This window comes from Salvelinus fontinalis, chromosome 4, assembly GCF_029448725.1.
Source record: "Salvelinus fontinalis isolate EN_2023a chromosome 4, ASM2944872v1, whole genome shotgun sequence".
Classification (NCBI taxonomy): domain Eukaryota; kingdom Metazoa; phylum Chordata; class Actinopteri; order Salmoniformes; family Salmonidae; genus Salvelinus; species Salvelinus fontinalis.
In genome coordinates, this window is record NC_074668.1 from 7,983,573 (window position 1) to 7,997,326 (window position 13,754).

The following is a 13,754-nucleotide window of genomic DNA, read 5'->3' on the forward strand; positions in this document are numbered from 1 at the left end:
TAACTGACCCTGTATATAGTATGGTATTAACTGACCCTGTATATAGTATGGTACTAACCTGACCCTGTATATAGTATGGTATTAACTGACCCTGTATATAGTATGGTATTAACTGACCCTGTATATAGTATGGTATTAACTGACCCTGTATATAGTATGGTATTAACTGACCCTGTATATAGTATGGTACTAACTGACCCTGTATATAGTATGGTACTAACTGACCCTGTATATAGTATGGTATTAACCCTGTATATAGTATGGTATTAACCCTGTATATAGTATGGTATTAACCTGACCCTGTATATAGTATGGTATTAACTGACCCTGTATATAGTATGGTATTAACCTGACCCTGTATATAGTATGGTATTAACTGACCCTGTATATAGTATGGTATTAACTGACCCTGTATATAGTATGGTATTAACTGACCCTGTATATAGTATGGTATTAACTGACCCTGTATATAGTATGGTATTAACTGACCCTGTATATAGTATGGAATTAACTGACCCTGTATATAGTATGGTATTAACTGACCCTGTATATAGTATGGTATTAACTGACCCTGTATATAGTATGGTATTAACCTGACCCTGTATATAGTATGGTATTAAACTGACCCTGTATATAGTATGGTATTAACTGACCCTGTATATAGTATGGTATTAAACTGACCCTGTATATATTATGGTATTAACTGACCCTGTATATAGTATGGTATTAACCTGACCCTGTATATAGTATGGTATTAACCTGACCCTGTATATAGTATGGTATTAACTGACCCTGTATATAGTATGGTATTATCTGAGCCTGTATATAGTATGGTATTAACTGACCCTGTATATAGTATGGTATTAACCTGACCCTGTATATAGTATGGTATTAACTGACCCTGTATATAGTATGGTATTAACTGACCCTGTATATGGTATTAACTGACCCTGTATATGGTATTAACTGACCCTGTATATAGTATGGTATTAACTGACCCTGTATATAGTATGGTATTAACTGACCCTGTATATAGTATGGTATTAACTGACCCTGTATATAGTATGGTACTAACTGACCCTGTATATAGTATGGTATTAACTGACCCTGTATATAGTATGGTATTAACCTGACCCTGTATATAGTATGGTATTAACTGACCCTGTATATAGTATGGTATTAACTGACCCTGTATATAGTATGGTATTAACTGACCCTGTATATAGTATGGTATTAACCTGACCCTGTATATAGTATGGTATTAACTGACCCTGTATATAGTATGGTATTAACTGACCCTGTATATAGTATGGTATTAACTGACCCTGTATATAGTATGGTATTAACCTGACCCTGTATATAGTATGGTATTAACTGACCCTGTATATAGTATGGTATTAACCTGACCCTGTATATAGTATGGTATTAACTGACCCTGTATATAGTATGGTATTAACTGACCCTGTATATAGTATGGTATTAACTGACCCTGTATATAGTATGGTATTAACCTGACCCTGTATATAGTATGGTATTAACTGACCCTGTATATAGTATGGTATTAACTGACCCTGTATATAGTATGGTATTAACTGACCCTGTATATAGTATGGTATTAACTGACCCTGTATATAGTATGGTATTAACCTGACCCTGTATATAGTATGGTATTATCTGACCCTGTATATAGTATGGTATTAACCTGACCCTGTATATAGTATGGTATTATCTGAGCCTGTATATAGTATGGTATTAACTGACCCTGTATATAGTATGGTATTATCTGACCCTGTATATAGTGTGGTATTAACTGACCATGTACATAGTATGGTATTAACTGACCCTGTACATAGTATGGTATTAACTGACCCTGTATATAGTATGGTATTACCTGACCCTGTATATAGTATGGTATTAACTGACCCTGTATATAGTATGGTATTAACTGACCCTGTATATAGTATAGTATTAACCTGACCCTGTATATAGTATGGTATTAACCTGACCCTGTATATAGTATGGTATTATCTGACCCTGTATATAGTATGGTATTAACCTGACCCTGTATATAGTATGGTATTATCTGAGCCTGTATATAGTATGGTATTAACTGACCCTGTATATAGTATGGTATTAACTGACCCTGTATATAGTATGGTATTATCTGACCCTGTATATAGTATGGTATTATCTGACCCTGTATATAGTATGGTATTAACCTGACCCTGTATATAGTATGGTATTAACCTGACCCTGTATATAGTATGGTATTAACCTGACCCTGTATATAGTATGGTATTAACCTGACCCTGTATATAATACGGTATTAACCTGACCCTGTATATAGTATGGTATTAACTAACCCTGTATATAGTATGTTATTAACTGACCCTGTATATAGTATGGTATTAACTGACCCTGTATATAGTATGGTATTATCTGACCCTGTATATAGTATGGTATTAACTGACCCTGTATATAGTATGGTATTATCTGAGCCTGTATATAGTATGGTATTAACTGACCCTGTATATAGTATGGTATTAACTGACCCTGTATATAGTATGGTATTATCTGACCCTGTATATAGTATGGTATTATCTGACCCTGTATATAGTATGGTATTAACTGACCCTGTATATAGTATGGTACTAACTGACCCTGTATATAGTATGGTATTAACTGACCTTGTATATAGTATGGTATTAACCTGACCCTGTATATAGTATGGTATTAACCTGATCCCCCCCTTAACAAACCCTTGATCAAGTCTAAGTATCGTTACCTTCTCAGCCCGATCCCAGACCGCAGGCTCTCCCAGGAACTTCTCAGGTCGGGTGGACAGGTTGAGTTTGAAGGAGAAACCAAAACAGTCGTAGACTGTACGCAGGAAGTCCAGACAACCCTTAATCTCCTCCTCAATCTGGAGGTGGAGGAAAAGACAAAAACACACAGCTTTAGTCAAGGCTTCATGGTGTCTTAAATAGTGTGACAGCTGAAATGGTCCACTGGAAGAGTCTTGGTGATTATCCCAGGAGGTGAACTCGCTAACTGACCCATGCCGTGTGGCGCTACATGGAGAAGAGGAGTGTGCTTGACCCGCAGGAGAGAGATAAGGTCTGACCCGCAGGAGGGGGATAAGGTCTGACCCGCAGGAGGGGGATAAGGTCTGACCCGCAGGAGGGGGATAAGGTCTGACCCGCAGGAGGGGGATAAGGTCTGACCCGCAGGAGAGGGATAAGGTCTGACCCGCAGGAGAGGGATAAGGTCTGACCCGCAGGAGAGGGATAAGGTCTGACCCGCAGGAGAGGGATAAGGTCTGACCCGCAGGAGGGGGATAAGGTCTGACCCGCAGGAGGGGAATAAGGTCTGACCCGCAGGAGGGGAATAAGGTCTGACCCGCAGGAGGGGAATAAGGTCTGACCCGCAGGAGGGGGATAAGGTCTGACTGGGAGGAGGGTTAAGGGTTAAGGTCTGACTGGGAGGAGGGTTAAGGGTTAAGGTCTGACTGGGAGGAGGGTTAAGGGTTAAGGTCTGACTGGGAGGAGGGTTAAGGTCTGACTGGGAGGAGGGTTAAGGTCTGACTGGGAGGAGGGTTAAGGTCTGACTGGGAGGAGGGTTAAGGTCTGACTGGGAGGAGGGTTAAGGTCTGACTGGGAGGAGGGTTAAGGTCTGACTGGGAGGAGGGTTAAGGTCTGACTGGGAGGGTTAAGGTCTGACTGGGAGGAGGGTTAAGGTCTGACTGGGAGGGATGGTTAAGGTCTGACTGGGAGGAGGGTTAAGGTCTGACTGGGAGGAGGGTTAAGGTCTGACTGGGAGGAGGGTTAAGGTCTGACTGGGAGGAGGGTTAAGGTCTGACTGGGAGGAGGGTTAAGGTCTGACTGGGAGGGTTAAGGTCTGACTGGGAGGGTTAAGGTCTGACTGGGAGGGTTAAGGTCTGACTGGGAGGGTTAAGGTCTGACTGGGAGGAGGGTCAAGGGTTAAGGTCTGAGTGGGAGGAGGGTTAAGGGTTAAGGTCTGACTGGGAGGAGGGTTAAGGGTTAAGGTCTGACTGGGAGGGTTAGGTCTGACTGCTCCACTAGTGATTGGGGGGGGGGGGTTTACGATGTATGGAACTCTTCGTTTTATATTATATATTATATATTTTTGCGCTAGTTGGCTCTACCTGCACAACAGCTTTCTCCCTTCACGGCGAATTCGCCATCTTTTTAAATAGGGAGCCACATTTTGTTTTCAGCACATTTACTTCCCTCCCTTTATTTGCCCTCCTGTCCCTCTGCAGCAGACATATGGTGAGCAATATGTTTGGAACAGTGAATTGCAATATCGAATCGTAATACACAAAATGCTGAGACATCGTATTGGCAACTAAGTATTATATGAGATAGTCCCTGGTAATTCACAGCCCTACACACACACACACACACACACACACACACACACACACACAATGCTTACCTAGTCCATGATGCAGAAGATAGTGCATTCTTAAAATATTCAGACCCCTTGACTTTTTCCACATTTTGTTACATTACAGCCTTATTCTAAAATATATTAAATAATTGTATTCCCTCAATCTACACACAATAACCCATAATGACAAAGTGAAAACAGAAATACCTTATTTACATAAGTATTCAGACCCTTTTCTATGAGACTCAAAATGGAGATGAGGTGCATCCTGTTTCCATTGATCATCCTTCAGATGTTTCCTTGGTCAGGGAGGTAACCAAAAACCTGATGGTCACCGACAGAGATCCAGAGCTCCTCTGTGGAGATGGGAGAACCTTCTAGATGGACAACAATCTCTGTAGCACTCCACCAATCAGGCCTTTACGGTAGAGTGGCCAGACAGAAGCCACACCTCAGTAAAAGACACATGACAGCCTGCTTGGAGTTTGTCAAAAGGCACCTAAAGGACTCTCAGACTATGAGAAACAAGATTCTCTGGTCTGATGAAACCAAGATTGAACTCTTTGGTCTGAATGCAAAGCATCACGTCTGGAGGAAACCTGGCACCATCCCTACGGTGAAACATGGTGGTGGCAGCATCATGCTATGGGGATGTTCTTCAGTGGCAGGTACTGGGAGACTAGTCAGGACTAGTCCCCATAACGCGTCCCTGGTCCGGTCCCCGTAACGCGTCCCTGGTCCGGTCCCCGTAACGCGTCCCTGGTCCGGTCCCCGTAACGCGTCCCTGGTCCGGTCCCCGTAACGCGTCCCTGGTCCGGTCCCCGTAACGCGTCCCTGGTCCGGTCCCCGTAACGCGTCCCTGGTCCGGTCCCCGTAACGCGTCCCTGGTCCGGTCCCCGTAACGCGTCCCTGGTCCGGTCCCCGTAACGCGTCCCTGGTCCGGTCCCCGTAACGCGTCCCTGGTCCGGTCCCCGTAACGCGTCCCTGGTCCGGTCCCCGTAACGCGTCCCTGGTCCGGTCCCCGTAACGCGTCCCTGGTCCGGTCCCCGTAACGCGTCCCTGGTCCGGTCCCCGTAACGCGTCCCTGGTCCGGTCCCCGTAACGCGTCCCTGGTCCGGTCCCCGTAACGCGTCCCTGGTCCGGTCCCCGTAACGCGTCCCTGGTCCGGTCCCCGTAACGCGTCCCTGGTCCGGTCCCCGTAACGCGTCCCTGGTCCGGTCCCCGTAACGCGTCCCTGGTCCGGTCCCCGTAACGCGTCCCTGGTCCGGTCCCCATAACAGGTCCGGTCCCCATAACAGGTCCGGTCCCCATAACAGGTCCGGTCCCCATAACGCGTCCCTGGTCCGGTCCCCATAACAGGTCCGGTCCCCATAACGCGTCCCTGGTCCGGTCCCCATAACAGGTCCAGTCCCCATAACGCGTCCCTGGTCCGGTCCCCGTAACGCGTCCCTGGTCCGGTCCCCGTAACGCGTCCCTGGTCCGGTCCCCGTAACGCGTCCCTGGTCCGGTCCCCGTAACGCGTCCCTGGTCCGGTCCCCGTAACGCGTCCCTGGTCCGGTCCCCGTAACGCGTCCCTGGTCCGGTCCCCGTAACGCGTCCCTGGTCCGGTCCCCGTAACGCGTCCCTGGTCCGGTCCCCGTAACGCGTCCCTGGTCCGGTCCCCGTAACGCGTCCCTGGTCCGGTCCCCGTAACGCGTCCCTGGTCCGGTCCCCGTAACGCGTCCCTGGTCCGGTCCCCGTAACGCGTCCCTGGTCCGGTCCCCGTAACGCGTCCCTGGTCCGGTCCCCATAACAGGTCCGGTCCCCATAACAGGTCCGGTCCCCATAACAGGTCCGGTCCCCATAACGCGTCCCTGGTCCGGTCCCCATAACAGGTCCGGTCCCCATAACGCGTCCCTGGTCCGGTCCCCATAACAGGTCCAGTCCCCATAACGCGTACCTGGTCCGGTCCCCATAACGCGTCCCTGGTCCGGTCCCCATAACGCGTCCCTGGTCCGGTCCCCATAACGCGTCCCTGGTCCGGTCCCCATAACGCGTCCCTGGTCCGGTCCCCATAACGCGTCCCTGGTCCGGTCCCCGTAACGCGTACCTGGTCCGGTCCCCGTAACGCGTACCTGGTCCGGTCCCCGTAACGCGTCCCTGGTCCGGTCCCCGTAACGCGTACCTGGTCCGGTCCCCGTAACGCGTCCCTGGTCCGGTCCCCGTAACGCGTCCCTGGTCCGGTCCCCATAACGCGTACCTGGTCCAGTCCCCGTAACGCGTACCTGGTCCGGTCCCCATAACGCGTACCTGGTCCAGTCCCCGTAACGCGTCCCTGGTCCAGTCCCCATAATGCGTACCTGGTCCAGTCCCCGTAACGCGTCCCTGGTCCAGTCCCCATAATGCGTACCTGGTCCAGTCCCCATAATGCTTACCTGGTCCATGGTGCAGAAGATGTGGGCGTCGTCCTGCTGGAAGCGTCGTACACGGGTCAGACCAGTCAGAGCGCCAGACAGCTCGTTACGATGCAGCACGCCGAAGTCGGCCATTCGCAGAGGCAGCTCCCTCCAGGACCGCGGCCGGTGGTCGAACATCAGACTAGAAATGGGGGAGGGGCAAAGAGAGTCACCGTGAGAGACAGAGACAGACAGGGCGAGCGACAGACAGGGCGAGCGGCAGACAGGGCGAGCGACAGACAGGGCGAGAGTTTTTTTGCGTCACCTGAACCAAACTGCTGTCGCTTATTCTTCTTGGTAGATTGGTAACTATGGGTAACCAGGGTAATTATGGGTAACCAGGCCAGCTCAGTACAGCATAGCTCACCAGTAGCTCAGTAGTATGAAAAGCCCCCAAGCTGTACTCAGCAGGCTCAGTAGTATGAAAAGCCCCCAAGCTGTACTCAGCAGGCTCAGTAGTATGAAAAGCCCCCAAGCTGTACTCAGCAGGCTCAGTAGTATGAAAAGCCCCCAAGCTGTACTCAGCAGGCTCGGTAGTATGAAAAGCCCCCAAGCTGTACTCAGCAGGCTCGGTAGTATGAAAAGCCCCCAAGCTGTACTCAGCAGGCTCGGTAGTATGAAAAGCCCCCAAGCTGTACTCAGCAGGCTCAGTAGTATGAAAAGCCCCCAAGCTGTACTCAGCAGGCTCAGTAGTATGAAAAGCCCCCAAGCTGTACTCAGGAGGCTCAGTAGTATGAAAAGCCCCCAAGCTGTACTCAGCAGGCTCAGTAGTATGAAAAGCCCCCAAGCTGTACTCAGCAGGCTCAGTAGTATGAAAAGCCCCCAAGCTGTACTCAGCAGGCTCAGTAGTATGAAAAGCCCCCAAGCTGTACTCAGCAGGCTCAGTAGTATGAAAAGCCCCCAAGCTGTACTCAGCAGGCTCAGTAGTATGAAAAGCCCCCAAGCTGTACTCAGCAGGCTCGGTAGTATGAAAAGCCCCCAAGCTGTACTCAGGAGGCTCGGTAGTATGAAAAGCCCCCAAGCTGTACTCAGCAGGCTCAGTAGTATGAAAAGCCCCCAAGCTGTACTCAGCAGGCTCAGTAGTATGAAAAGCCCCCAAGCTGTACTCAGGAGGCTCAGTAGTATGAAAAGCCCCCAAGCTGTACTCAGCAGGCTCAGTAGTATGAAAAGCCCCCAAGCTGTACTCAGCAGGCTCAGTAGTATGAAAAGCCCCCAAGCTGTACTCAGCAGGCTCGGTAGTATGAAAAGCCCCCAAGCTGTACTCAGCAGGCTCGGTAGTATGAAAAGCCCCCAAGCTGTACTCAGCAGGCTCGGTAGTATGAAAAGCCCCCAAGCTGTACTCAGGAGGCTCAGTAGTATGAAAAGCCCCCAAGCTGTACTCAGGAGGCTCAGTAGTATGAAAAGCCCCCAAGCTGTACTCAGGAGGCTCAGTAGTATGAAAAGCCCCCAAGCTGTACTCAGGAGGCTCAGTAGTATGAAAAGCCCCCAAGCTGTACTCAGGAGGCTCAGTAGTATGAAAAGCCCCCAAGCTGTACTCAGGAGGCTCAGTAGTATGAAAAGCCCCCAAGCTGTACTCAGGAGGCTCAGTAGTATGAAAAGCCCCCAAGCTGTACTCAGGAGGCTCAGTAGTATGAAAAGCCCCCAAGCTGTACTCAGGAGGCTCAGTAGTATGAAAAGCCCCCAAGCTGTACTCAGGAGGCTCAGTAGTATGAAAAGCCCCCAAGCTATACTCAGGAGGCTCGGTAGTATGAAAAGCCCCCAAGCTGTACTCAGGAGGCTCGGTAGTATGAAAAGCCCCCAAGCTGTACTCAGGAGGCTCAGTAGTATGAAAAGCCCCCAAGCTGTACTCAGCAGGCTCAGTAGTATGAAAAGCCCCCAAGCTGTACTCAGGAGGCTCAGTAGTATGAAAAGCCCCCAAGCTGTACTCAGGAGGCTCGGTCGTATGAAAAGCCCCCAAGCTGTACTCAGCAGGCTCAGTAGTATGAAAAGCCCCCAAGCTGTACTCAGGAGGCTCAGTAGTATGAAAAGCCCCCAAGCTGTACTCAGGAGGCTCGGTCGTATGAAAAGCCCCCAAGCTGTACTCACCAATGTCCCGGGCAGTTCATAGGTTTGAGGGCGAACACCTCCTTCTCCACTTCGAAGGAGAACATGTTGTCGCTGTAGTGTTGCCAGTGGCCTGATGTCTGCCACAGCTTACTGTTATAGATGTTAGGGGTTACCACCTCCTGGAAGCCTCGCTTACGGTACTCAGACTGGAGACACAGAGATTACACAATGTATATACTACATACAGTACATTACTAAAGACACAGAGAGATTACACAATGTATATACTACATACAGTACATCACTAAAGACTAGAGACACAGAGAGATTACACAATGTATATACTACATACAGTACATCACTAAAGACTAGAGACACAGAGAGATTACACAATGTATATACTACATACAGTACATCACTAAAGACACAGAGAGATTACACAATGTATATACTACATACAGTACATTACTAAAGACTAGAGACACAGAGAGATTACACAATGTATATACTACATACAGTACATCACTAAAGACACAGAGAGATTACACAATGTATATACTACATACAGTACATTACTAAAGACTAGAGACACAGAGAGATTACACAATGTATATACTACATACAGTACATCACTAAAGACACAGAGAGATTACACAATGTATATACTACATACAGTACATCACTAAAGACTAGAGACACAGAGAGATTACACAATGTATATACTACATACAGTACATCACTAAAGACTAGAGACACAGAGAGATTACACAATGTATATACTACATACAGTACATCACTAAAGACTAGAGACACAGAGAGATTACACAATGTATATACTACATACAGTACATTACTAAAGACACAGAGAGATTACACAATGTATATACTACATACAGTACATTACTAAAGACTAGAGACACAGAGAGATTACACAATGTATATACTACATACAGTACATTACTAAAGACTAGAGACACAGAGAGATTACACAATGTATATACTACATACAGTACATTACTAAAGACTAGAGACACAGAGAGATTACACAATGTATATACTACATACAGTACATTACTAAAGACACAGAGAGATTACACAATGTATATACTACATACAGTACATCACTAAAGACTAGAGACACAGAGAGATTACACAATGTATATACTACATACAGTACATCACTAAAGACTAGAGACACAGAGAGATTACACAATGTATATACTACATACAGTACATCACTAAAGACACAGAGAGATTACACAATGTATATACTACATACAGTACATCACTAAAGACTAGAGACACAGAGAGATTACACAATGTATATACTACATACAGTACATCACTAAAGACTAGAGACACAGAGAGATTACACAATGTATATACTACATACAGTACATTACTAAAGACACAGAGAGATTACACAATGTATATACTACATACAGTACATTACTAAAGACTAGAGACACAGAGAGATTACACAATGTATATACTACATACAGTACATTACTAAAGACTAGAGACACAGAGAGATTACACAATGTATATACTACATACAGTACATTACTAAAGACTAGAGACACAGAGAGATTACACAATGTATATACTACATACAGTACATTACTAAAGACTAGAGACACAGAGAGATTACACAATGTATATACTACATACAGTACATTACTAAAGACTAGAGACACAGAGAGATTACACAATGTATATACTACATACAGTACATTACTAAAGACTAGAGACACAGAGAGATTACACAATGTATATACTACATACAGTACATTACTAAAGACTAGAGACACAGAGAGATTACACAATGTATATACTACATACAGTACATCACTAAAGACTAGAGACACAGAGAGATTACACAATGTATATACTACATACAGTACATCACTAAAGACTAGAGACACAGAGAGATTACACAATGTATATACTACATACAGTACATTACTAAAATGCTAATTAATTACTTAAAAATCATACAATGAGATTTTCTGGATTTTTGTTTTAGATTCCGTCTCTCACAGTTGAAGTGTACCTATGATAAAAATTACAGACCTCTACATGCTTTGTAAGTAGGAAAACCTGCAAAATCAGCAGTGTATCAAATACTTGTTCTCCCCACTGTATACTGTACCTAACCTATAGGGGGAGATATATACTGTACCTAACCTATAGGGGGAGATATATACTGTACCTAACCTATAGGGGGAGATATATACTGTACCTAACCCATAGGGGGAGATATATATACTGCACCTAACCTATAGGGGGAGATATATATACTGCACCTAACCTATAGGGGGAGATATATACTGCACCTAACCTATAGGGGGAGATATATATACTGCACCTAACCTATAGGGGGAGATATATATACTGCACCTAACCCATAGGGGGAGATATATATACTGCACCTAACCTATAGGGGGAGATATATACTGCACCTAACCTATAGGGGGAGATATATACTGCACCTAACCTATAGGGGGAGATATATACTGCACCTAACCTATAGGGGGAGATATATACTGCACCTAACCTATAGGGGGAGATATATACTGCACCTAACCTATAGGGGGAGATATATACTGCACCTAACCTATAGGGGGAGATATATACTGCACCTAACCTATAGGGGGAGATATATACTGCACCTAACCTATAGGGGGAGATATATACTGCACCTAACCTATAGGGGGAGATATATACTGCACCTAACCTATAGGGGGAGATATATACTGCACCTAACCTATAGGGGGAGATATATACTGCACCTAACCTATAGGGGGAGATATATACTGCACCTAACCTATAGGGGGAGATATATACTGCACCTAACCTATAGGGGGAGATATATACTGCACCTAACCTATAGGGGGAGATATATACTGCACCTAACCTATAGGGGGAGATATATACTGCACCTAACCTATAGGGGGAGATATATACTGCACCTAACCTATAGGGGGAGATATATACTGCACCTAACCTATAGGGGGAGATATATACTGCACCTAACCTATAGGGGGAGATATATACTGCACCTAACCTATAGGGGGAGATATATATACTGCACCTAACCTATAGGGGGAGATATATATACTGCACCTAACCTATAGGGGGAGATATATATACTGCACCTAACCTATAGGGGGAGATATATATACTGCACCTAACCTATAGGGGGAGATATATATACTGCACCTAACCTATAGGGGGAGATATATATACTGCACCTAACCTATAGGGGGAGATATATACTGCACCTAACCTATAGGGATATATACTGTACCTAACCTATAGGGATATATACTGCACCTAACCTATAGGGGGATATATACTGTACCTAACCTATAGGGGGATATATACTGTACCTAACCTATAGGGATATATACTGTACCTAACCTATAGGGATATATACTGTACCTAACCTATAGGGATATATACTGTACCTAACCTATAGGGATATATACTGTACCTAACCTATAGGGATATATACTGTACCTAACCTATAGGGATATATACTGTACCTAACCTATAGGGATATATACTGTACCTAACCTATAGGGATATATACTGTACCTAACCTATAGGGATATATACTGTACCTAACCTATAGGGATATATACTGTACCTAACCTATAGGGGGATATATACTGTACCTAACCTATAGGGATATATACTGTACCTAACCTATAGGGATATATACTGTACCTAACCTATAGGGATATATACTGTACCTAACCTATAGGGATATATACTGTACCTAACCTATAGGGATATATACTGTACCTAACCTATAGGGATATATACTGTACCTAACCTCTGGGATTTACTTACAGTGCTCACTCAATAGGGAAACGGGGCAGGGTATCAGACATAGAACAGAGAGTTTACATTCTACAGGGGCCGTCTATCTCACGGCTACAGGGGCTGTCCGTCTCACGGCTACAGGGGCTGTCTATCTTGTGGCAATGACTACTCACCCTGATAAAGTCCACCAGACTGTTGTAGATGTAGGATCCTTTAGGCAGGAAGAAACAGCTGCCTGGAGACAGATCATGGAAGAAGAACAGATCCTGTTCCTGTAGGAGAGAGAGAGGAGAAAGAGCGCGAGGAGAAAGAGCGCGAGGAGAGAGAGAGCGGGGAGAGAGCGAGCAGAGAGGAGAGAGAGCGAGCAGAGAGGAGAGAGAGAGCGAGCAGAGAGGAGAGAGAGAGCGAGCAGAGAGGAGAGAGAGAGAGGGGAGAGGAAAGAGAGAGAGAGAGGAGAGAGAGAGAGGGGAGAGAGCGAGCAGAGAGGAGAGAGAGCGAGCAGAGAGGAGAGAGAGAGAGCAGAGAGGAGAGAGAGAGAGGGGAGAGGAGAGAGAGAGAGGGGAGAGGAGAGAGAGAGAGGGGAGAGAGAGAGGGGAGAGAGAGAGGGGAGAGAGCGAGCAGAGAGGAGAGAGAGAGCGAGCAGAGAGGAGAGAGAGAGCGGGGAGAGGAGAGAGAGAGGGGAGAGGAGAGAGAGAGCGGGGAGAGGAGAGAGAGAGCGGGGAGAGGAGAGAGGGGAGAGGAGAGAGAGAGCGGGGAGAGGAGAGAGAGAGCGGGGAGAGGAGAGAGGGGAGAGGAGAGAGAGAGAGGGGAGAGGAGAGAGAGAGAGGGGAGAGGAGAGAGAGAGAGGGGAGAGGAGAGAGAGAGAGGGGAGAGGAGAGAGAGAGCGAGCGGAGAGGAGAGAGAGAGCGAGCGGAGAGGAGAGAGAGAGCGAGCGGAGAGGAGAGAGAGAGCGAGCGGAGAGGAGAGAGAGAGCGAGCAGAGAGGAGAGAGAGAGCGAGCAGAGAGGAGAGAGAGAGCGAGCAGAGAGGA

The 13,754-nt window shown here is 46.5% G+C and overlaps 1 protein-coding gene across 1 annotated transcript in view; it reads right to left on the minus strand.

Moving 5' to 3' along the window:
* The window catches only part of tars1 (threonyl-tRNA synthetase 1), a 155,328-nt gene that overhangs the window by 87,088 nt on the left and 54,486 nt on the right, over window positions 1–13,754 (minus strand). Inside the window, exons 10-13 of the mRNA XM_055918669.1 lie at window positions 12,899–12,997; window positions 8,934–9,100; window positions 6,828–6,990; window positions 2,786–2,923 (exon numbers count right to left, since the gene is read on the minus strand). Of these exons, the coding sequence (XP_055774644.1) occupies window positions 2,786–2,923; window positions 6,828–6,990; window positions 8,934–9,100; window positions 12,899–12,997 (567 nt within the window). The remainder of the gene's footprint in view (window positions 1–2,785; window positions 2,924–6,827; window positions 6,991–8,933; window positions 9,101–12,898; window positions 12,998–13,754) is intronic.